At 45.2% G+C, this 26,425-nt stretch overlaps 1 protein-coding gene across 2 annotated transcripts in view; it reads left to right on the top strand.

The window, feature by feature from the left end:
- Nucleotides 1-26,425, top strand: part of TTC21A (tetratricopeptide repeat domain 21A) — a 116,363-nt gene that overhangs the window by 40,860 nt on the left and 49,078 nt on the right. For both annotated transcript variants that reach the window (XM_040352773.1, XM_040352771.1), the window contains exons 9-13: nucleotides 874-972; nucleotides 7,289-7,481; nucleotides 9,641-9,738; nucleotides 16,086-16,286; nucleotides 19,681-19,810. In XM_040352773.1, the coding sequence (XP_040208707.1) occupies nucleotides 874-972; nucleotides 7,289-7,481; nucleotides 9,641-9,738; nucleotides 16,086-16,286; nucleotides 19,681-19,810 (721 nt within the window). The remainder of the gene's footprint in view (nucleotides 1-873; nucleotides 973-7,288; nucleotides 7,482-9,640; nucleotides 9,739-16,085; nucleotides 16,287-19,680; nucleotides 19,811-26,425) is intronic.

The following is a 26,425-nucleotide window of genomic DNA, read 5'->3' on the forward strand; positions in this document are numbered from 1 at the left end:
CGTCAATCATCTACGCCTCTTTATAGGAACACCTATTCCCTGCGGGAGTCAAAAAAGAAGTATAAAATGGTATGTACAGCAAAAAAAAAAAAAAAAAAAACAGCATACTGTACATGTTGGCAGTATGCTGGATGGAATGGTATATAATTGTTTTAGGGTGAACCTCCGCTTTAACAAGATCCCCTGTCACAGCTCTGTACTGTTTAGCTGTGTTCCATGAACCTCAGAGCCGATCACTGACTGGTACCCGGTGATTGGCGTGTGCTGTGGTGAATCACAGCACAGACATGAGCGCACCCCTTACCCGAAAATGCAGAATCACTTATATATACGTGATTCTGCTCAACCGGCCCGCACTGTCGCAGTATATGTACAGTGCGGTGTCAGCGAATGGTAATAAAACTGGAGAGTGCAAAACCTGGTGCAGCTGTGCATGGTAGCCAGCTTCTAACTTCAGCTTATTCAATTAAGCTTTGACAAAAAAAACTGGAAGCTGATTGGTTTCTATGCACAGCTACACCAGATGTATAGCTGCACATCATGTAGATCTATTGCAGAGCTGCAGTTTTACCTTTAATTACACTAAAAGAATTTATTTTTCTCAAATTCAAGAAGCAAGAAGTTTATTTTTCATTGAAGCTTTAAGTCTTGGTCTGTGAACAGGTGCCAATCACAATGGTTCCCACAATGGTTCCAATTATGAAATTGTTGGTAATGTTTCCTTTATGACCAAATGTGAATCTAGAATTTCCGTTTTGTAGTACAGGTGCAGCATAGAATAACGGAGTCATGTGTTATTCCAAGACGTTGTGAACAATAATGCTTTTATGTTAATGAGTATGCTAATAGTTTTCATGGTATGGGTTGCTTTAGGCTCTAACCTACGTGAAAGACCTGATCAATGCTCTGGAGATGATGGAGCCCCGAAACCCAGTCCTTCACGTTCAGAAATTCCGCGTCATTTGCAACTTGGTAAGCTGTGTTCTTTCACTGGAGACATATGATAGTTGAGCAAAGGATTTGTTTTCTGCTTTCAATGAAACCAAATAATTTTAAAATAAGACACATTTTATTTTTTCAGAGAGCTGTAACCCTATAGAGTAAGATGTATTGTCTTGTAAAGTTGGATACATTTTTAATTTATCCTTATTTGTTATTAGATATCTTTACCCAGTTTCATAATTCCTTGTGTTGCTTATTTTCTGTCCATGCTTTTTTAAATGACCTGCATGTCTGTGATAATCTTTGTGCCCATGGAGGCCTTTTATGTACAGAGTAACATGGTTGCTACACTTATCCCAAATTGATAGTGACTAGCAGTCCTGGACAGCTAAGCACAGAAGTGAAGCAATAGGGTTGAATGGAGAGTGCAAAATCCGGTTCAGCTGTGCATGGTAGCCAATCAGCTTCCAAAGTTCAGCGTGTTCAATTAAGCTTTGACAAAAAGACCTGGAAGCTGATTGGTTTCTATGCAGAGCTGCACCAAATTTTGAACTCTCCAGTTTTAGTGAATCAACCTCATGTAAGCAGGGAAGTATGACAGTTTTTTTTAACATTAAAGTGGTTCTAAAAGCTTAAAGCGGAGTTCTGACTGAAATACCCCTAGGATACTCATGCCTCATGCAATGTAACAAAGGTCTATTTGTGCAGCATCGTTTTCTGTCTTTGTGAAGTTCCTGTACAGCGCGGCCATCTCCAGTGTGGGCATCTGAAGCCACAGTGTCCTTCCTGGATTCCGTGCATGCTGGCTACCCAGCATGCACCTGCCAATCTCACGCATGTGCAGTTCGATGCAATCTTGGTCAGCTTGCCATGCCAAGTTGACCAAGATTTTCCCTAGACGCCAATGTTAAATGTTACTGGAGCCGCGCCGTGCCAAGCTGACCTAGAATTTCCATAGACGCCAATGTTACATAAAACGGGAGCAGTGCCATGCCAAGCTGGCCAGTATCTTCCAGGAGCCAATGCAAAACGGAAAATGATGTCCACGGCTGCTAAAGAAATACGTGAGATTAGATATAGGCTTAAATTAGGTAAGTGAACAGAAAACAAATAAATGAATTGCCAATTCATTTTAAGGATGCACATTAGTGCTGCATGGTGAGGAGTAAAATATGTGGGTAGAACTCCACTTTAATTTTTTTTTTTTTACTTTACTGCATTTTGTGCATTAAGTTAAAAATCCTTCTGTGCTAACCCCCTGATTCCCACCAGCCCAGCCCTATAGTTACATGAGCCTGATCTCAATCCAGCATTGTGCCCGAGAGCAGCGGTTCTCTCCCTCCTCACAGGGTAGATTGATAGCAGTGGGAGCCATTGGCACCTGCTGCTGTCAATCAAATCCTGTAACGAGGGAGCATTAGAGACACACTGTCTGTGTCTACTGTCTGATGTCTGTAGCTCAAGGTCGAGCCCACACAAGTGTCCCTTTAGGAAGGAGCTTCTTATTTGGGCACTTGCTTAAGAGGTTCAGCCAGGCACACAGGTGGGGACCCCAGAAAAGATGGTTCGGGACTGCTCTGTGCACAGTGGCTGTAAGTATAACATGTTTATTATTTAAAAAAAAAAGGTTTATACTAACTTTAAGGTCCTTGAGAAAAAAACTTAGAAATCTGTAAGTACTTAAAGCGAACCTGTGCCCAGTGTGTGCAGGACCAAGAAACACGTTTGCTTTTTTGTTTGCTCCCACAACAGTAAATACTCAGGACCCCTTTGATCCCCTGGTGCTCTGTAAGGCTTTTTGAGACGGAAAAGATATATACCTGCTCCTTAACTATAGAAGAGCTTGTGACTCGGCCCCCTTCCTTTAGTGCTGATACTAGGTGAATGGCTGCTTGGATGCCCAGCTCTATCATAAGGAGGTGAGGAGAGATTCCTCTGCCCTGTGTAAGCTTTAAGTTGCACCTTGGAGCTTGCACAGGGCTTTTTCCACCTCCCTGCGGCCCACAAGCAGAGCAGTGGGGGAATAAAGGAAAGGTAATTAAAAGCTGCCATGGTGGCTGGAATTAAAGTAAACCTGTTGCTTTTCCCTGAATGGGCATTTAAAACATTTAGATACAGTAGGTAGCTTTTTGAGGACAGGGACTGATGTAAATGTACAGTAGAGTATGTAAAGCTCTGTGTGAAGATTGTTGATACTAAATAAATGTCGATAATCAGAGCTTTTTTTTTTAGAAAATAGGTGCAGGAACTCAACCACGACCCCGTTCAGATTTCAAAAACAGTAGACGGGTCTTAAAGGGGCATTAAGTACCAGGATTGCATTACATACAGAGTGCAAAGTTCAGGGGGTTACACACAGAGTGCAGAGCTGTCACTTGTAAACACAGAAACCAGACTTCTGTGTTTACAAGTGATTGTGGTGAGCAGGCACCAAAGGGTCTGAGCCAGAGGTGGTGGAACTGAGTTCCCCCTGAAAAAAAGCCCTGTTGATAATAATATAATTTAAAAGAGAATTGTGTTTTTTTTTAAATTATACTTCCCCCGGCGTCTCTTTACTGAGAACCGAGCGATCGAACACCGCCGATGGCTCGGTTCTCACTCCTCCCCAAGAGCAGAGATGTTGCCTGTCAGTCAGCAGTTCTCCTACTCTGATCTTTCACGCTAATTGGAGCGCCGAGCTGTGGAGGGGTGGGAAGCGGCCATCTCAGCGACTCACTGAGATTGCCATCAGTCAAGGCACCCGGCGGATCCGGACTTCTGAAGTCGGGATGACGCGCTTCCTCAACTGACGTCAGCAGAGAGAGGATTTCAGACCGCTCTCCGCTGAAAAACGAGTCAACCCAGAAGAGCCTAAAAATCTCAGGCTGGACTTCTTCAAGGTATGGAGGAATGGCATATAGTGAGAATAAAAGAAAAACTACAATTTTGCTTACCCTTCAACTTAGTTATACATTTTGCAAATATTTGACAAAACTTCCAGAGTTTTAACTTTCTCTGCTTGGTAGATATTAAAGCAAGTTATTTTAGTACACTCATGGAAATATTTCAAACTCACTTCTGCTGTGAGCATCTACCTTTCCCATAATCATTTGATCAGTCCCTTGTTGTAGAAGGAAATATTGCTCTCCACAAATCAGCCTAAATCCAAGATGGAACGTCCAGTGCAATAAACCCAAGAAAGACATTTTCCATACAACGTTCTGTTGGTTACAGGAGCAAGCGGATGAGTATTCTGTTACCACCTGAATACAGTTGTCTGATTGAGAAGAAAACAACTGCCTAGGGAATCTACATTTTAAACATATTAGCATTTCAAAGTGAAGATTTCATTGTAAAAACTAAACGCACAGTTGAAAATGCTTCCATGTGAAACATTTTACCTGTGAAATGGTTTGTAACTGTTCAGTCAGTCTTGTGATACACACACCTCAACCATTTAGTGTAATCAGGCAATATTGCATGTCAAACAGGTAACTAATGCCCTTTTTCATGAGCCCTTATATCAGTGTTTTTCTAATTTTTTTCAGTCAAGGCACCCCCTAAAAATTATGGACAGTCTCGAGGCACCCCATTCTAAAATGTAAAAGCTATTCTAATCGTTTTAAGCCTCGTACACACGATCAGTCCATCCGATGAGAACGGTCTGAAGGACCGTTCTCATCGGTTAACCGACGAAGCTGACTGATGGTCCGTAGCGCCCACACACCATCGGTTAAATAACCGATCGTGTCAGAACGCGGTGACGTAAAACACAATGACGTGCTGAAAAAAATGAAGTTCAATGCTTCCAAGCATGCGTCGACTTGATTCTGAGCATGCGTGGATTTTTAACCGATGGTCGTGCCTACTAACGATCGGTTTTGACCTATCGGTTAGGAATCCATCGGTTAAATTTAAAGCAAGATGGTTAAATAACCTATGGGGCCCACACACGATTGTTTTTTTGACCGATGAAAACGGTCCATCAGACCGTTGTCCTCTGGTTAACCTATCGTGTGTACGAGGCCTTACATCATGCAACAGCATCGACAAGTCCAAGTAGGACACCCAACGTTAGAGGTGATTTATTCTACCAAAGCAAATATACATTTGCAAACTGGTACTGACTAGTATTCCAATGTTTCTCTCCTCGCTTTGTTTTTCTCCATCACTCAGCTAATGTGCCCTCAACACTGATGGAGCGTGGCAGAGGAGGGTCAAACAAGGATGCCATGCAGGCAACTGACATTCTCCCTATGTAATGGTGCACAATGAAAACCTAGGACTGATGCCGTGTACACACGATAATTTTTCAGCATGAATAAAACTTTATTTTTCCAAAACGTCATTTAAAATGATTGTGTGTGGGCTTCACATCATTTTTCAGGTTCTGAAAAACGACCCAAATTTTTTTCCAACATGCTGCATTTTTTAACGTCGTTTTAAACAATGTTGTTTTTCGGGTTGTAAAAAATGATCATGTGTGGGCTAAAACGACGTAAAAAACCCGCGCATGCTCAGAAGCAAGTTATGAGACGGGAGCGCTGGTTCTGGTAAAACTACCATTCATAATGGAGTAAGCACATTCATCACGCTGTAACAGACAAAAAAGCGCGAATCGTCTTTTACTAACAAGGGATCAGCTAAAAGCAGCCCAAAGGCGAATAGAACTTCCCCTTTAGAGTGCCGTTGTACGTGTTGTACGTCACCGCCCTTTGTTCATCATTTTTCAAAAACGATGGTGTGTGGGCAACATCGTTTTTAATGATGAAGTTGGAAAAACTTTGTTTTTTGGACATGCTGAAAAACAACGTTTTTTTTCATGCCGAAAAACGATTGTGTGTACGCGGCATTAGTGTAACTAAAAAGCCAGCCTTCATACACACATCGGCTTGTATACAATTTTGGGCAATTTTTCAGCATTTTGCCAAGGCCCCCCTGAAGAAACCTCAGGGCACCCCAGAGTGTCTGGGCACCCTGGTAGAAAAAAGCTGCCTTATAGTACCACAATCTGTACTTCATTCCGTACAAGATGGATGGTGGGCTGGGCGGTTTTGTTAGTTCAGGGCAGGTGCCCCTGTGGCCCCATTAGTAAACATATGCTATTTGATCTATTTGATCAGAAGAGAAAAATAAGCCATCTGAACAGTGTTAGGGCTCTTTCACACTGGGCGGATCAGTAATGATCCGCCCCGTGCACCTCCGCTTGCTCAGCGGGGATCGCTCCGGCGGATGACAGGGCGGTCCCGGCACACTGTGCAGGGACCGCCCTGTCTTTTCTCCGCTCCCCCCTATGGGGGATCGGATGAACACGGACCGTATGTCCGTGTTCACCCGATCCGATCCGCCAGACGGAAGGAAAAGTAAGTTTTTCCTCCGTCACACTTTGGCGGATCGGAGCGGGTCGGATGTCAGCGGGCATGTCACCGCTGACATCCTCGGCTCCATAGAGGAGCACGGAGCGCCCGTGCAGGTCCGCAAAAAAAACTGACAGACGGACCTGTACGGGCGCTCAGTGTGAAAGAGCCCTTAGTCTATGTAAGCTTTATAAAACTGTGAGCGCTTTACATAAATTTATTTCCTGGACACTGCAGATGGTTATTCAACATGGCCTGCCCACATTGAAATTACTATTACATTGTGACATCTTGTTTATATGGATGGCACTCTGCAAGGGGTACCACCATGTGCTGGTGGATTGCTTTTCAGAAGGGGTGGAACAGTGTCTGCCAGGCATTCAGGGAGCAATACTGCTGTCTCCTGAATGCAATTTTTTTTCTCAGCTGAACAGGGAATTTTTATGGATTTACCATGCTGCAACCCTAAGCCAAGCATGTGGGTTGATGCCCGGCTCATTTTACTTGCATGAGTCGCATTTGACAGTGGTACTGCCTGCCAACCGTGACAGGCCTTGTTCACACGGGGATCAGGGGAGGTAAAACAGGCGCTTGATTCTTATTTTTACAGCCCCTCAGCCACCCAACACAATCGTGTTTTAATAGAAAATCCCTGTTCAGCTGAAAAAAGAGCATGGGCATTTAAGAGGCGACAAGATCTCCTCCTAAATGCCTGACAGGCTGCTGCTCTACCCCCATCTGAAAAGCAGTCTTTTTAGAGTGGTGGTAGAAAGTGCCGTACATGTGAATAAGGCTGTATCATTTTTTGTTACTCTGTGAAGCAAAGCATCACAGCTTTGGCAATGTGCACCCTCCTGCCACCATTGCAAAGCGTGGGGAGGAAAAAGCACAGATCAACTACCTGTTTTTACTGGTGCCCATGTGAGTGAGGCCTAACAAACGAAATCAGTGAACTGCTGTCTTCTCCAATCATTCTTTTCTTCCTTCTAAAAGTACAATTTCCTCTACAGTGTGGAAGAAACAGGTCAATTCTACAAGAGATCTCTGAGTTCTTTGAGCGCGCATTCAAAAAATCTCCTGAACATGCTGAGCTCGCTGCGGATCTGGGCAAACTGCACATGTATCAAGACAATGTATCTGAAGCCGCTAACTGGTATTCTGCTGCTATGAAGCTGGATGTGAACCATGTAGAAGCCCTTACAGGTGTGTAGCTGTATGTAATCATAAGTACAATATACTTGGTTTGACCCCATATTATATGGTTTTGGTAAATCTTAGGCTGGGTTAACACCTAATACTAATGCGGCACACAGCAGGGATCCAATGCATCCCCTTTCACCGTTTCAGGTCCGATTTCAATTTTCAACCCAAATTTTTGGCTGAATTCGGACCAAAAGACGCACAGGGCTCCTGTGCAAATTCGCACCAGAGCCGCAGTGAAGATGTGTGAACCAGCTCCATAGAGAGACGGTCAAAACCTCCTGCTATTGGGAATCAGATGCGGTAAACCTGCATCTAATTCACAATAGTGTGAACTAAGTCTAAAGGAAAAAATCGAAAGAAAATTTTATAGTGAGGGGTGCTTGAGCAGTTGAAGCAACTGTTTGCCATTGCTGACCTCATATGCAAGTTACCTGGCTGTCATATTGCTCCAGTGGATTTATTACCTTTTGTTCCAGGCCAGTTACTGCAAAAGTGTCAAAGCCGTTGGACCAGCGCAACAGCCAGGTAACTGGCATTTTTATAAAAGGAAGTCAGCAGTGGCATCCTATCTCTCCACTTAGTTTCCTTCTTTATTATTTATGCTTTGTTTAACTTTTTTTTTTCAAAAATCATTTTTATTAAATATATAAAATGGTTTACAATGAATACATCATGTAGTATCGTATAAAAAGGTAACTGAATATCTTATGGATAAAGAATGAGGCTGCTGGAGCTGTTAGGTGAATGCGTATCGATGCAAGGGTATGTTTGACATAACCTGGTATAAGCAGCTATGGAATTTCCTATCTATAAGCATAATTGATAACTATGGGGGAGGTTAGGGGTGCAGTCCAGAACCTTTCAGACACCCCGAGTGGGAACAAACTGTGTCGAGGATGTAGACTTTATTTACCTTTTTTTTCTCTAAGATACAAATGAGAGAAAAAAGTAACGAGTTGAATAGTAAATAGTACAGTAAAGTCTGCCATACACATCTCGAATTTCATCCTCGCTGAATTGGATGAAGTGCGAACCATGGGTGAGCCTGACAGCAGCACTTGGCCTGACAAAAGTCAAGGGGCCCAGATTCAGAAAGGAGATACGACGGCGTATCTCCGGATACGCCGTCGTATCTCTGAGTGCGGGCGGTCGTAACTATGCGACTGATTCAGAGAATCCGTTACGCATAGATATCCCTAAGATCCGACCGGCGTAAGTGTCTTACACCGTTGTATCTTAGGCTGCATTTTTTTAAGTCGTTTACATTAGGCTTTTTCCGGCGTAAAGTTACCCCTGCTATATGAGGCGAAGCTAATGTTAAGTATGGACGTCGTTCCCGCGCCGAGTTTTAAATTTTTTACGTCGTTTGCGTAAGTCGTTCGCGAATAGGGCTGTACGTAAGTTACGTTACGTTTACGTTACGTTTGCATGCGCCGTTCGTAAAATACGTCAAGTACGTGGGGTCACAGTGAATTTACATAAAACACGCCCACATCATCCCCATTTGAATTAGGCGGGCTTACGCCGCCACACATACGTTAGGCCGCTGTAAATAAGGGCGCAAGTTCTTTCTGCATACGGAACTTGCGCCCTAAGTTCCGGCGGCGTACCGTATATGCGCCGACAGATACTGCAATGTATCTGAATCCGGCCGAATTGACTTTTGTAAAAAGAGCCAGGTGGAAAATAGTGACTGCATGCAGACAGCCACTGTTTGGGCATTCTGACAGCAGCTGGTGTCGGCGGTCAGATTACAATAGTTGGCAGGGGAGATTCGTCCATCCACACTGTATAGCCTGGATGGAGGAATCTGTTTGATTTCTTTCATTTTGCCTGCAGGCTGAGCGAAAGAAATCTGTAAGTGTATGGCCAGCTTATAGCAAGTATTTTATAAGTCGTAGCTAAAGAAATTTTATTTTGGAGTGTATTATATATAGATAAGAACAAGCTGAGCTTCAGTTTAATAACATAAGGTCATGAAGAGGGAATAAGAGCAAAAATAGAAGTAGAGCTACTACCTGCCACTATGGGAGAGTTGCCATAAAAGTTATGTGTACATCTTTCCTTCTAAGGATTTGGGGAGATAACAAAACCCATCACCTACCATTTCAGGTGTTTTTGTAGGTAAGCAGAACCCATATTCTTTCTATATATCCTAGGCATTATATGGTGCCAGATACTTCAAAACAACCTGGAAGATGCAGAACAGCAGCTGGATTTCCTGCGTGAGGTGCAGCAATCACTAGGAAGATCAAAGGTGAATAAACATCCACATTACTGCCCACTTTTTTTTTTACAAAGGCTATTCAATAGTAAATAAATGAAGCAAGGAGTAACCTTATGCCGCGTACACACGATCGGAAATTCCGACAACAAATGTTCGATGTGAGCTTTTGGTCGGAATTTCCGACCACAAAAATATGAGAGCTGGTTCTCAAATTTTCCGACAACAAAAGTTCTTGTCGGAAATTCCGATCATCTGTATGCAATTCCGACGCACAAAAATTGTACGCATGCTCGGAATCAATTTGACGCATGCTCGGAATCATTGAACTTCATTTTTCTCGGCTCGTCGTAGTGTTGTACGTCACCGCGTTCTTGACGTTCGGAATTTCCGACAAGATTTGTGTGACCGTGTGTATGCAAGACAAGTTTGAGCCAAAATTCCGTCAAAAAAAAATCCACGGTTTTGTTGTCAGAATTTTCAATCGTGTGTACGCGACATAAGTGTTGCAGTGCAGATTTTGGTTTAGTATCCACTTCCCGCCCAGTCTATGGCCGATTTACGTCCGGGAAGTGGTTCTGAAATCCTGACAGGACGTCCATGGACATCCTGCAGGATTTCATGCCGCGCACGCCCGTGGGGGCGCACATCGCGGCGATCGGTGATGCGGGGTGTCAGTCTGACACCCTGCATCTCCGATCTCGGTAAAGAGCCTCCGGCGGAGACTCTTTACCACGTGATCAGCCGTGTCCAATCACGGCTGATCACGATGTAAACAGGAAGAGCCGTTGATGGCTCTTCCTCACTCGCGTCTGACAGACGCAAGTAGAGGAGAGACGATCAGCGGCTCTCCTGACAGGGGGGGTTCGCGCTGATTGTTTATTAGCGCAGCCCCCCCTCGGATCGCCACACTGGACCACCAGGGAAGCCCACCCTGGACCACCAGGGTGGGCCAAACAAAAAAAAAAAGCATTGAAAAAAAAAAAAAGTCTTAAAAAAAAAAAAAAAAGATGCCAATCAGTGCCCACAAGTGGACACTGACTGGCAACATGGGTAGATCAGTGCCACCCCAAGTGTCCATCAGTGCCACCCCACAATGTCCATCAGTGCCACCCCACAGTGCCCATCCATGCCCAGTGCCCACCTATCAGTGCCCATCTGTGCCACCCATAAGTATCCATCAGTGCCACCCATAAGTGCCCATCAGTGCCGCCCATGAGTGCCCATTAGTGCCACCTATGTGTGCCCATCAGTGCCGCCTATGTGTGCCCATCAGTGCCGCCTATGTGTGCCCATCAGTGCCGCCTATGTGTGCCCATCAGTGCCGCCTATGTGTGCCCAGCAGTGCCGCATACCAGCGCCGCCAATCAGTGCCACCTCATCTGTGCCCATCAGTACTACCTCATCGATGTCCATCAGTGCCATCTCATCGGTGCCCATCAGTGCCGCCATATCAGTGCCCGTAATTGAAAGAGAAAACGTACTTATTTACAAAAAAATTAACAGAAAAAAATAAAAACGTAATTTTTTTCCAAAATTTTTAGTCTTTTTTTAGTTGTTGCGCAAAAAAAAAAAATCGCAGAGGTGATCAAATACCACCAAAAGAAAGCTCTATTTGTGGGGAAAAAAGGACGTCAATTTTGTTTGGGAGCCACGTCGCACGACCGCGCAATTGCCATTCAAAGTGTGACAGTGCTGAAAGCTGAAAATTGGCTTGGGCGGGAAGGTGCGTAAGTGCCTGGTATGGAAGTGGGTATACATGGGCTTCAGACTCAGTGACTGGTCAAACACAGCATGCTGTCATGTATTTGCAGGGGAAAAGGGTTACATCTGAGATCATTCTGAGGCCAGTTTGCAATGTGTTTGTGTTGCATTAACATGGAATTACATAGAGAAAAAAAAAAGGGAAAAGCAACACCATGGGGGTTGTTTACAAAAGGCAAATCCACTTTGCACTACAGGTGCACCGAAAGTGAAGTCACTCTAAATCTGAGGGGTAGATCTGAAATGAGGGGAAGCTCTGCTGATTTTATCATCCAATAATATGCAAGCTAAAATGCTGTTTTTTATTTCCTTACATGTCCCCCTCGGATCTACAGCGACTGCACTTCCAAGTGCACATTTAGCGCACTTATAGTGCAAAGTGGATTTGTCTTTCGTAAATAACCCCCCCCCCCATGCATGTCAATAGCAGCACACAAATGTGCGCTCCTCCAGAAGCATATGCCTGTATATACTAGTCTCAAGGATGAACAATAATCACTTTTAATATTGAGGGCTCGTTTCCAGAAGGCGTGGGCTTAAAGGTGCAGTGACGTGTTGTTTTTGAAGGACTACCTTTTAAACGACTTGAATGGGAAACTGTTTTTCTGTCCACCCAAAATGCAGCATGTTGAACTTCACTGCAATGTACTGGAATGCATTGGTGGGAACAGACAATATGCATGTTTTTTTCTTGCTCTGACCTAGTTGTTCACACAAGCCCTTAGATTTCAAAGCCACCTTTTTCTCCATGGGGGTTCCATTAGACCCCTTTCACACTGAAGTGTTTTTACAGCGTTTTAGCTCTAAAAATAGCGCTATTAAAACGCTCATAAAACGCTCTCCATGCATCTCAATGGACCCTTTCACACTGAGTCCTGCAAGCAGCATCTTTGGAGCAGCTCTTGGGCACTGAAAAAAAACGCTCCAAAAACGCCCCTCTCCGTTGAAATGAATTGAAAGCGCTGTAAAAACGTCTTACCCTTTCACACTGAGGCGTTGCACTGTCGGGGCATTGAGAAAAGTCCTGCAAGCGGCATCTTTGAAGCAGCTTTTGGGCGCTGAAAAAAACGCTCCAAAAACGCCCCTCTCCATTGAAAGGAATTGAAAGCGCTGTAAAAACACCTTACCCTTTAACACTGAGGCCTAAAACTTAGACTTATGCCTGTTGGATCTAACAGATATCTATGCAAAACTGATTCTAAGAATCAGGCGCATAGACACGACGGCACAACGCAGAGATACGACGGCGTATCTGGAGATACGCCGTCGTATCTCCACTGAGAATCCGGACCTTGAAGTGCACTTCTCATGGCAGATTTATAGGTGTTGCAATCGTACATTTTCCTTCTGAAAACGATAGTTGCCTGACTTTTTTGCTAACATTTTGGTTTCAATAATGCAAGTTTTCAGCCTGAATAAAGTATAAAGACCTGAATATTTGTTTTAGGTCAGTGATTAACAGTATTGAAGCGGTATTTTCAGATGGAGAGGTCCGTTTGGTAGCTTCCTCCGCTGCAAAAGTGTATAGTACCCGAGTAAAATCTTTTCTAGGAGCCACAACTGCTGTGTACAGAAGCCCATAGAAATCAATTACAGGATGCAGCTGTACATCGGAATATATTGATACTTGAGTAAAGACATTCAAGGATGTACGACCCTGGACACAAAGGGCCGGATTCATGTAGCTCAGCGGATCTTTAGATCCGCTAGATCTACCTGTTTTACGATCCGCCGGTGCAATTTAGCGAGGCTAGTGCATGATTCATAAAGCACTTACCTCGCAAATTGCACCGTTGGATCGTAACTCCCCCGGCGGAATGCAAATTCCGCGGCTAGGGGGAGTGTACAATTTAAATCAGGTGCGTTCCCGCGCCGTTTTAACTGCGCATGCGCCGCCGGCGAAAATGCCCAGTGCGCATGCTCCAAATGACGTCGCTAAGACGTCATTGTTAGCGGCGGGTACGTCAATTGCGGCCATCGGGATTCCCGATCGACTTACGCAAACGACGTAAAAAATCGGCGTGGGAACGTCGGCCATACTTAACATTAGCTATCCCTCATATTAGCAGGTGTAGCTATCCGCCGGAAAAAGCCGAACGCAAATGACCTTGAAAAAGAGCGACGGGCGGGCGTACGGACGTGAATCGGCGGTTCTCCTCATTTGCATATGTGACGTGTAAAAAAAAGCGACGACACCTAGCGGCCGGCGGGAGATTACAGCCTAAGATTCGACTGGTGTAAGTCACTTACACCAGTCGGAACTAAGGGAGATCTATGCGGAACTGATACTTATGAATCAGTCGCATAGCTCCGACCGTGGGATCTCACAGATCCGACCGTCGGCTCTCACAGATACGACGGCGGATCAGGAGATCCGCCGGCGTATCTATTGATGAATCTGGCCCAGTATGTTTGGATGTCTGTCTGTGCATGTGTTTGTGCAAGTATCGGCATACATCTGTGTACAACTAGCAACCTGTAATTGTTTTCTATGGATGGCTGTTTGGCAGCTGTGGCTTCTGCCAGAACAGATACAGGAGGCTCCATAATACTCTCCTGGTCCCCCCCCCCCACAGTGTCCCCCTGTGTCCTCCCCCCACAGTGTCCCCCTGCCCTCCCCACATAGTGTGCACCTGTGTCCCCCCCCCCCCACAGTGTCTCCCTGTGTCCTTCTCTGTCTGTTCCCAGCGTCCCTCTCTGTCCCTGGCGTCCCTCTTTGTCCTCATCACACTGCGTTCCTCTCTGTCTGTCCCTCTTTGTCCTCTGCGTCCCTCTCTGTCCTCATCGCACTGCATCCCTCCCTCCCTGTCCCCAGCGTTCCTCTCTGTCCTCATCACACTGCATCCCTGGAATCCTTCTCTGTCTCTCCCCAGCTTCCCTCTCTTTTTCAGATGGAGAGGTCAGTTTGGTAGCTTCCTCTGTCCTCATTGCACTGTGTCCCTCTCTGTCCCTGGCGTCCCTCTCTGTCTGTGCCCAGTGTCCCTCTCTGTCCTGCGTCCCTCTTTGTCCTCATGGCACTGCGTTCCTCTCTGTCTGTCCCCAGCGTGCCTCTTTGTCCTCATCGTACTGCGTTCCTCTCTGTCCTCATTGCACTGCGTTCCTCTCTGTCATCATCGCACTGTGTCCCTCTGTCTGTCTCCAGCATCCCTCTCTGTTCTCAGCGGCCCTCTCTCTCTTCATCGCACTGCATCCCTCTCTGTCTGTCCCCAGCGTCCCTATCTGTCCTCATCTCACTGCATCCCTCTCTGTTCCCAGCAGAGTGGGGCTGCACTGATGAGGCTACACTGATGGGACTGTACTGACGGGCACTGATGAGGCAGCACTCTTAACCTCCCTGGCGGTATGATTCTTTCAGAAAAAAGGTGCTGAAAGCGGTACCATTATTTGCAAGGAAATTTGGCATTTTATACTGTAGGCCTGTAATTCTTAGGAATAACTCACTTAAATCTGACCAAACAAGAGTCTAATAGGCATCCCGGGTGTGAATTTTTTTTAAAAACAAAATTATAAATTATAATATAATAAATAATTATAAATAATTATAACAAATAATAATATAATTCTAATAAAAATTATTCAATAATGTAATCAACTCAAAATCACTGAAATTTGCTCAGTTGCAGAATTGTCGCTGTCATTACTTTTTTTTTTTTTATGACGAATTTCCCCACAAATCGCTATCGCACAATTCTGCAAGTGATTATAATTTATTAACGCTGTTTTCTAGCTGATCTAAAACCATTTTTGACATAAAGGGACACTTTTGGTTGCTATGGACAATCTACAGTTTGCAGGCAGAAAGAACAGTTTTTATTATATAAAATGACATGCAGGGCACTGGGCAGACCACTAGGGACAAGGGGGGTGTGTATTTTTTTACATACAGTACTGTAATCTATAAGATTACAGTATACTGTATGTAAAGTGTTTGTTTACATTTTTGAATTTGGCGCCGATCTCCGCCCCTGTGCGTCGTAACGTCGCAGGGAACGGAGATCGGCGGCACATGAGAACACTGTGTGAATCGAGCGAGGTCCCGCTCGCTCACACAGCGCGGGATACCGATTTTGGCACAAAAAATCCACCCCGAGTCACGCTCGGGAATACCGCCAGGAGGGTTAAGCTGCACTGATAGGCTGCACTTATGGGCACTACTGAGGTTGCACTGATGGGCACTGATAAGCTTTATGTTGATATTGTTCAAAAGTTGTTGTTAATATTTATTTTTTTTAACTTCATTTTGCATAAAACATTTAACAGTGTCATTTCATGAGCTAATTTACAAGGGTGTGTTTGGGGGTGGGGCATGGTAGGGGTTGTATTTAAATCAGGGGTGCACGAGTTTAGTCAGACCTAAGGCAGCACATAACCTAAATACACCACTGCTTCTGGGGAAGGATTTCTGCCGTTTCAGTATGTTCTTACACGTTGTACAGCCCATTGTACAGTTTGCATGAGCCCTTTAAGCTGCTGACCATTTAACATTTGGCAGGAGTAGCTGTGTTTTGTGTCACATATTGTACACTTTTTGAGCAAGCAGTTGTAGTTACTACTGTATACCGAAGACGGTACCTACCAGTGGTTACCTCAAATAAAGTATGTGCTTCTTTTTGCAGGAATTATGCTATGTGGAAGCTGTCCTTGCATCCAAGAAGGGAAGAGAAGGGAAGATTATATTAGACCATCTGAGAGAATCATTGGACTTGCACTTTGCCACATTAAACAGTCTTCCCCTGGGAGTGGAATACTTAGAAAAATTGGACCCGACTTTTATTGTTGATGTTGTTAAAAAGTACTTGGAATTTTGTCCAACGCAGGTAAAAAAAAGTTGCTTTCACAGAACTTCATCACTATTTGTAATGGAAATCACAAGATTTGTCTAGTTCTAATTATTCCCTACTCCCCCAATTTTCTAGTGTCAGGGCAAAATAAATATAAAAACATATGCAGTACGTGTCTGCGTGTTATTCCTTCACAGACCCTGCAAGTACAGAATACCTGTTGATCTTGTTACAAATGCACATTGGCCCGGATTCAGGTAGATTTGCCCCTTAGTTACGGAGGCGCAGGGCAGCGTTTTTGCCCTGTGCCCCCGCAAATTTCCTGCGCTACCCGCGATTCACGGAGCAGTAGCTCCGTAAATTGCGTGTGCGCTGTGTAAACTTGGCCTGCGTAAGGGCGCCTAATGTAAATGATCCCGTAGGGGGCGGGAATCATTTAAATTAGGCGCACTCCCGCGCCGAGCGTAGAGCGCATGCTCCGTCGGGAAACTTTCCCGAAATGCATTGCGGCAAATGACGTCGCAAGGACGTCATTTGCTTCACAGTGAACGTGAATGGCGTCCAGCGCCATTCACGAATCACTTACGCAAATTACGTAAAAATCGAACGTCGCGACGCGGGGACGGGTATGCTTTAGCATTGGCTGCCCCTGCTATTAGAAGGGGCAGGCTTACGCTAAACACGCCGTACGGAAACAACGTAAATTGCGTACGCAGGGCTCGCGCAACATTGTGAATCGGTGTTAGTATGCAATTTGCATACTATACACTGAGCACAATGGGAGCGCCCCCTAGCGGCCATCGCAAGAATGCAGCCTAAGATATGCGTGGCATAAGAGCCTTATGCCACGCAGATTTTAGGCTGCAGTCGGCGTTACGATGTTCCTGAATCAGGAGCATTCGTAACGCCGGGGCAAGTAAGCAATTGCGCTGTGTAACCTATGGTTACACAGGCGCAATTGCTTCTTGAATCCGGGCCATTGTTACTAATTTCCTGTTGTGAGCTGAAAGCACAGAGCCTTTACTGAAAAGAAACCGCAAGTACAGTAAAACCTTGGATTGCGAGCATAATTGGTTCCGGAAACGTGCTTGTAATCCAAAGCACTTGTTTATCAAAGCGGATTTCTTCATAAGAAATAATGGAAACTCAGATGATTCATTCCACAACCATTTATTCATAAGTATTTCAATTTATAGTCCATATAAAAAGGTTATAGAAATGTGATAGGTTGTGTAACCATAAAATGTCCATCCACAAATGGAAGCCTCTACGAGGGGATTAGAAGCAAAATCCATCAGGAGCTACAGGATATAAAAGAGAAGAGAGGCGCCTCTAAGTGTAGCAATATGGTTACATTTAATGAAGGTACAATATTTAGCAACTCACGTGGTTGATAAATAAAAGCGGCACATCTAAGTATGCAGGGATCCGGGGTAAAGCTGTCCACAGACCAGGAATATGCAATTAGCGGACCTCCATCTATTGCGGAACTTCAAGTCCCATGAGGCATAGCAAGACTCTGACAGCCACAAGCATGACACCCAGAGGCAGAGGCATGATGGAACTTGTAGTTTTGCAAAAGCTGGAGGTCAACTAATTGCATATTCCTGACAAAGACCATCCTCATCACCGCTGACTCTCACCGCTGTCAGTCTGCAATCGTGACCAGAAAGACTACCCTGCAGTAGAGCGATCTGAAAGCAAGGCTTGAAGACCTTGTGGAGCGCAGCGTGGAAGGGATGACATTGATGGCGGTGTGGAGGATGATGAGTTGGGAGGATGTGAGTTTCTAAATGTTGTACCTTCAGTAAATGTAACCATATTGCTACACTCCCTTCTCTTTTATACTCAGTTGTGACTTGATGCTACTTGTATATCAAGACATCGCTTGTATATTAAGTCCAAATTTATGAAAACATTTTGCTTGTCTTGCAAAATGCTCTTAAACCAAGGTTTTACTGTAATGATTTCTGTCCTGCCCAGTTGTCTATTGCTTAACTACAGAATACCTCCCCCTCTCCTCATCTCCACAACTTGAGGGAGCTGTTCTGTAAGTATTTAATCACAAACTATATATACATGCAAGATATTAAACCATCAGAAGGACAACTGTACTACCTGCCGTAGTCCAGCAGAAATGCTCCATTCATCTCTGTAGGCAAGTTGTACTCTGCTGGACCACCGCAGGTAGTACAGTTGTCCTTCCGATGTTTTAATATGGCGCAGATGTGCACAACCAAGGCGATGTTTTTGCAAGGAAGGCTGCGTAACATTAGGCAGAGCCATACAGCGAGGATCACTGGACTGAGGATGGAAGGTAGGTATTTGTACAGGTGAGAAGCACACAGAGGAATAAGGGGAATATTTTAAGGTACAGTTGTCCTTTAAAGCGTAAATTGCATAAAACAAAATTCAGAATAAAATAAAAATTGCATAAAAGAACTCTAAATAACATTCCCAACTACGTAAGAGAACGTTCACAAGTACAGAGGGTTAAGCAGATCAATATTAATACCTCAACATATGTACTCACTAAATATACTGTACTGTATACTTTGGCCCAGATTCTCGTAGATCAGCGTAAAACTGGGCAGCGTAACGTATTTGATTTACGTTACGCCGCCGCAAGTTTTTCAGGCAAGTGCTTTATTCACAAAGCACTTGCGTGTAAAGTTGCGGCGTAACGTAAATCACCCGGCGGAATTCAAATTTGGCGGGTAGGGGGCGTGTAGCATTTAAATGAAGCGCGTTCCCGCGCCGAACGTACTGCGCATGCGCCGTCTGTAAAATATCCCAGTGTGCATTGCTCCAAATGACGTCGCAAGGAGGCCATTGGTTTCGGCGTGAACGTAAATGGCGTCCAGCCCCATTCACTGATGACTTACGCAAACGACGTAACTTTTCACATTTCGACGCGGGAACGACGGTCATACTTAACATTGGTTGCGCCTCATATACCCAGGGGCAACTTTACGCCGGGACAAGCCTAACGTAAACGTCGTAACTTTACTGCGTCGGCCGCGTGTACGTTCGGGAATTCGCGTATCTAGCTAATTTGCATACTCGACGGGGAAAACGACGGACGCGCCACCTAGCGGACAAAAAAAAATTGCATTTAAGATCCGACGGCGTAAGATACTTTCGGATGTAATGGATATCTATGCGTAACTGATTCTAAGAATCAGTCGCATAGATACGACGGCCCAGATTAGGACTTACGACGGCGTACATGGCGCTGCGCTGTCGTAAGCCCTTTGAGAATCTGGGCTTTTATATCTAATTTTAAATACATTTTATATTCACAAGCTGCTCAAACTTGTATATTTATATCTGTGATTAATAATAATGTTTTACATATTGATTAATGAAAACTTATATTTTTTTCATTGTTTGCCAAAGAATAACGACATAATTGTCTATTTTTTTGCAGCCTGCATCCCCGGGACAAACCATATCCCCACTGCTAGAAAAAGCAGCAACCATTCTGTCTCCTGTAATCTCGGTAGCTCCGTGTTTACCAGAGCCTCTCTTTTTAAAGTCACGGGTCATTTACTTGACAGGTATGTCACCTTTTTTCTTTTGAAAGATAGCCATAGACATGCAAGTGTTGGGCAAACACTTTTATGTTTTGTTTTGGATATAGTGTAGAAGGATTAGAACCCCTGTTGAGTATTTACTGCTGTCCCTATTGCAAATTTTCCCTAAGGTTGGGTTCACACCATTGCGAATTGGATGCGGGATCGCTGCATCCAATTTGCAATAGCAGGAGATTTTGACCGGCTCTCTCTGGAGCCGGTTCACATATCTCCGCAGCAGGTCCAGTGCATTTTGCAGAAAAACGCTGTGCGTCTTTTGGTCTGTTTCAGGTCCAAATTCAGCCCAAAATTCAGGCTGAAATCGGACCTGTAACAGTGAACTAGCACGCACTGGACCCCTGCTGTGAGCCGCATGCGGCGCATATGTGAACCATGCCTAAAGTGGTTGTAAATCTGGGTCATGAAGTCTGAACAAAGCACATAGGGCCAGATTCACAAAAGAGATACGGCGGCGTATCTCCTGATACGCTGACGTATCTCTGTGATCCGCCCGTCCTAACTTTGCGGCTGATTCATAGAATCAGTTCCGCATAGATAGCCCTAAGATCCGACAGGTGTAATTGACTTACACCGTCGGATCTTAGGATGCAATTCTAGGCCGGCCGCTAGGTGGCGATTCCATTGCGGTCGGCGTAGAATATGCAAATGACTACTTACGGCGATTCACGAAGATACGCGCGTTCGCCGCAATCTCTCACGCCGTCACTAGTCGTTTTTTCACGTCGCAAACTTCTGCCTGCTTTATCATGGCTTATCTTTAGAACAGCCATGTTAAAGTATGGCCGTCGTTCCCGCGTCGAATTTCAAATTTGTTTTTTTTTGCGTAAGACGTCCGGGAATACGAAACGACGTAACGCACGTCGCCGTTCAAAAAAACGTCGGGGCGCCGTAACTTTGCGCAAAGCACGTCGGGAAATTTCCTAACGGAGCATGCGCAGAAAGTTTGGCGCGGGAACGCGCCTAATTTAAATGGTGCCCGCCCCATTTGAATTAGGCGGGCTTGTGCCGAGCGGATTTACGTTACACCGCCGCAAGTTTACAGGTAAGAGTTTTGTGAATCAGGCACTTACGCTGTAAACCTGCGGCGGTGTAACATTAATGGGATACGTTACGCCTCCGCGGCGTAACGTAATTCTACCTCAATCTAGCCCATACTGTATATCTGTCGTGTTTACTTGTTTATCTCCGAATCTCTAAGTGTTGTTTCTTTCTGGTGCTTTGTTCCTCTGTTATCAGCATGTCTCGCTTCTGACAAATTTTTCCAACATATGAAATACAATTTGTGGCAGGGAGGGAGCTCAGCACACAACTTGTCTATTCAATAACACAGCTCTGTATCCTTCCTTAATGCTGTGTGTGAAGGGGGAGGGGGGTGTCCCTTTCTTCCAATCAGCTCTCACACACTGTACAAGAGCTCTAACTGCAGCTCTCCGCCCCCTCCTCTGTGCTCCTAACAGATGAAGATGGGTTTCATCACAATTCTGCACTTTTGAAGGGATGCAGAGAAGAGAAGTATTCAGATAAACAAGTAAAGTGTATGTAGGGGGATTTGTTTCATCTCTCTGTATCACCTGAGGATAGTCACTTCACTGGGTATTCTATGTGTAAGGGTTTACAACCACTTTAACTTCCTCTCTGGTGAAACCATTTTTACTGTGACATACATTATTTTGCAATCTCTTTAACTGAGACCATAAAGGGGTCGTAAAGGTTTGTTATTTATTTTCTAAATAAGTTCCTTTAACCACTTCCATACAGGGCACTTATACACCTTCCTGCCCAGACCAATTTTCAGCTTTCAGCGCTGTTGCACTTTGAATGACAATTGTGCGGTCGTGCTACACTGTACCCAAACTACATTTTTTTATCATTTTGTTCCCACAAATAGAGCTTTCTTTTGGTGGTATTTGATCACCTCTGCGATTTTTATTTTCTGCTATAAAAATAAAAAATGTACCGAAATTTAGAAAGAAAATATGTTTTTTTTGTTTCAGTTACAAAACATTGTAAATAAGTATGTTTTCTACTCCACTGATGGTGGCATTGATGGGCACTGATGATGGGCACTAATATGCGGCACTGATAGGTGGCACTGATATGCGGCACAGATGGGCACCGATAGGCGGCACGGATGGGCACTGATAGGCGGCATGGATGGGCACTGATAGGCGGCATGGATGGGCACTGATAGGCGGCATGGATGGGCACTGATAGGCGGTATGGATAGGCACTTATAGGTGGTACAGATGGGCACTGATAGGTGGCATGGATGGGCACTGATAGACTGTAATGTGTTGTACTAATGGATGCCAATCAGTGATGCCTATTATGGGCACTGATTGGCACCCATTGTGGGCACTGATTGGCATCCATTATTTAGTTCTGATTTGCATCCCTGGTGGTCTACGGTGGCATACCTGTGGTGGGCATCCCTGAATGTCTGGTGGCATCCCTGGTGGTCCAGTGTGGGCATCCTCGGGGGGGCTGCGCTGATAATCGATCAGCACAAACCTCCCCTGTCAGAGGAGCAGCCGATCGGCTCTCCTCTACTCGCGTCTGACAGACGCGAGTGAGGAAAAGCCGATTGCCGGCTTTTCCTGTTTACATCGTGATCAGCCGTGATTGGACACGGCTCATCACGTGGTAAAGAGTCTCCGATGGAGACTCTTTACCTAGATCGATGTTGCGGGGTGTCAGACTGACACCTGCAACAACGATTGCCGCGATGCGCGCCCCCGGGGGCGCGCAGCGGCTCAATATCCTGAAGATGTCATATGACGTCCAGTCAGGATATTGAAACCACTTTGCCGACGTCAATTTGCTATATGGCGGGCGGCAAGTGGTTAAGCTAGTGCATTGTTGGTTCACTTACCTTTTCCTTCCATTTCCCTTCTAAATGTTTTTTCTTTGTCTGAATAACTCACTTCCTGTTTCTCCTCAGTAAGCTTTCCCCCATCATCCATGGGGGTTAGTCAGCCAGAACAGCTTACTGAGGAGTAACAGGAAGTGAGAAATTCAGACAAAGAAAAAAAACATTTAAAAGGGAAATGGAAGGAAAAAGTAAGTGAACCAACAATGCATCAGCTTAAAGGAACCTATTTAGAAAATAAAAAACAAACCTTTACAACCCCTTTAATGGTAGTAGGTGTTCTAACCCTTCCCCACTCCATCCAAAACTAAAAAACAAATTATCTGGATTTGCACATGAACTGATTGTAGAAAGGAGGCGGGAGGGTGGACAGTCCTGAGACCTTGCCGAGCAGAAAAGTTTCCAGGGTGTTTGTTGCTGTACAATTTCATTGACTTTGCTACATGCCATTTTTTAAACTGTCCAAATAAGTTTCTCTCCATCTCACTGCAGTGCATTGGTGTGAAGAATTATACATTCAGGTCTTGAGAAGTATTTATCCTGCAGTGGAGAATGCATTACAATTTCCAAAGGTGCCCCAAAACTGAACAAGCCCTGAATCATCATAGACCTAATTACAGTTTAGCGTTGAGAGCTTTGTTAGCAGCGTGAAAGCTTCTGGCAGAAACTCTGCTGACATCTAGTGGTATTTCTTCAAACTGCGGTCAGGAATTGTTTTTAATTGCTATGACTGCATGGGGAATATAAAGAACTGATTTGTGAGAAAAACACATTTATCTGATCTGTAAACATTTACTGTATTGTAAAACCTATAAATGGGACATTGTCTGCTTAGAGTTTGTATGTCCTTCTTGTGTTTGCATGGATTACCTCTGGGTTCTCATGTTAACTACAACAGTGCAAAAACATACCAGGAGGTTAAGCTTCATCTAACTGTTGTTGCATCAGTATTAATTTCTTAAGCCACCTATATATAGATCGAGATGTGTATGGTTCAGCAGGGGACGGCTGCATTCTGATCCTTGTATAGGAATGGAGGTTGTACAGAGGTCGATCTATTAGTTGACTTCTGTGCAATCACCCTCGGGGGTTTTCCTCACTCGATCAGTGCTGCAGGCTATAGCTTGCAATGCTGATCAGTGTGTTCTTACAGAATACAATAGCTCACATTAAAGACCCTTACACACAGGAAGAATGTGGGGAGACATTTGCCGGTAAAAAAAAAAAAAAACAGCCGACATTCTGCTTGTGTGTATGTCGGTCTGTCCATCAGAAGCCGGCCGTTCGGCTGGCATCTGTCAGACGTGCATGCTGGCAAACCAGCAGCTGACGACTCCTGATCAGTGCTCTCAGCCAATGACAGAGAGTGCTGATCGGAGTGTTCTGGTGGGGGAGGCCGCTTTCAGAACACAACAGCTCAGCGGAGGAGATCGCTGGATTAACCTTGCATGGAGCTGTCAGTTTAGTCTGTTTGTGTGTACCCGGCTTAAAGTGACACTGAGGCCCTGTACACACGATCAGTCCAAACTGATGAAAACGGACTGAAGGTCCGTTTCATCGGTTAACCGATGAAGCAGACTGATGGTCTGATGTGCCTACACACCATCAGTTCAAAAACTGTCGAGTCCAACGCGGTGACGTAAAACACAACGACGTGCTGAGAAAAATGAAGTTCAATGCTTCCAAGCATGCGTCGACTTGATTCTGAGCATGCGCGGGTTTGGAACCCATGCTTTTGCGTACTAACCATGACCTATCGGTCAGGCGTCCATCGGTTTAATTTTAAAGCAAGTTCTAAATTTATGGACCAAAGGATAACGGACCGATGGAGCCCACACACGGTCGGTTTGGACCGATGAAACTGAACTTCAGTCCGTTTTCATCAGTTTGGACTGATCGTGTGTACAGGGCCTAAAGGTTTTTTTTTTTTAAATAACAAACATATCATACTTCCCTCCACTTTGCAGTTCTTTTGCAATGAGTGGCCCCGATCCTCCTGTTCTGGAGTCCCACGGCGGCTTTTGCAGCTCCTCCCCGCAGTAGATAACCCCCTCTGGGAAGCTGTCTCCCTAGGGGGTTACCTTGCGGGCACGCTCCCGAGTCATTCATTTTCCGTCCATAGCCGCCGAATGTATGACTCGACCCTGCCCCCCGGCGCCAACATCATTGGATTTGATTGACAGCAGCGGGAGCCAATGGCTGCGCTGCTATCAATCTATCCAATCAAGAGCCGGGAACCCATGGAGAGAGCGATGGGGAGGACACACCTACGGAAATTCGGAGCTCAGGTAAGTAAAACGGGGGGCCAGACAAGGCAAGGTGTTTTTTCACCTTAATGCATTGGATGCGTCAAACAATCCTACCGCTGCCACCCCCTTCAGATTTCCCTCCCACAACACTGCCCCCTTCACACACACACCCCCACTACAGCACTGCCCCCTTTACATCTAATCATCACAGCACTGCGCCTTTCACATCCCCTACCACAGCACTGCCCCCTTTACATCTCCTCACCACAGCACATGCACCTCCCTTTACATCTCCCCCCCAAAGCACTGCCCCCTTCACATCACCAATCCCCCCCATCACACACAGCACTGCCCATCTACAAATCTACCTCTACCTCCTCACTTCTCATCACCTCCCAGAGCACTGCTCCCTTTACATCTCGCCCCCCTTCAAATTTCCCTCTCCCCACAGCACTGCTCCCCTTTCACATCACCCTCCCCCTCTTGCTACAATAATGTGCTCTGTATAAACAAAGAAAAGCCGCGCCACAAAAAAACAGCCTATTAGTGTACAGTCTGTGAGAGTGTAGTAAGTCCGTAATTGATAGAATGGTGCTTGTATAATCATAGATAGGTTCGGATCAATCCTGACAATGATGGCTCCTACAGTCCACAACCCAGTGATGCAATATACGAAGTGACCATCCCCCGGAAAAGAAAAGGAAAGCCGCTTACCAGAAGGCAAGCAGTTAGGGCGGATGGCTAAAACCCAGCCTAGGCCTTTACTCCTTGAAGTTTTCACCAGGAAGCCCTCCGTCCTCTGAGTATGATATTCTCAGCTCCACCGTTTTAAATGCAAACAAGAGAAGAAGCACACATAGCGTGATACTGGGACATACAAATCCTGGCAATGGTAACTTTTAAGGTCCACACCACCTAGTGACAACTAAACATAAGTGACCCTCCACCAAACAAAGAGGCCGCTTACCAGAAGGCAAACGGTTAAGGCAAATGGCTATGACCCAGCCTAGGCCTTTACTCCTTATAGTAGGGGGTCCTTCTTCCCCTCTGCGTGATGTCCTGGAAATGGTAGTTCATGCAGTCCACACCACCCCAGTGATACTAATACATGAAGTGACCCTCCACCAACCAGAGAGGCCGCTTACCAGAAGGCGAACGTTTCAGGCAGATGGCTATAACCCAGCCTAGGTCTTTACTCCTTGTGGTGGGAAGTCCTCCGTCCCCTAAGCGTGAAGTTTTCAACTCCCCCGTTTAGATGTCACCCCCTTCCCCCCTCTAACCCCCTTCACAACCATGTCCTCTTGCCTACCTTACACAGAGTGGAGAGTGGCTGGGAGGCACAGCAGCACTTGATGGAGGGCAAGAGCAGGGGGCTGCCGGGTCCTGGATCTGGACAGTGGTCCACCATTATACATGAATATTAGAAGTAATATTTTAGTAGTATTTTAATTTTAACATTAA

Source organism: Rana temporaria, chromosome 5 (assembly GCF_905171775.1).
Source record: "Rana temporaria chromosome 5, aRanTem1.1, whole genome shotgun sequence".
Classification (NCBI taxonomy): domain Eukaryota; kingdom Metazoa; phylum Chordata; class Amphibia; order Anura; family Ranidae; genus Rana; species Rana temporaria.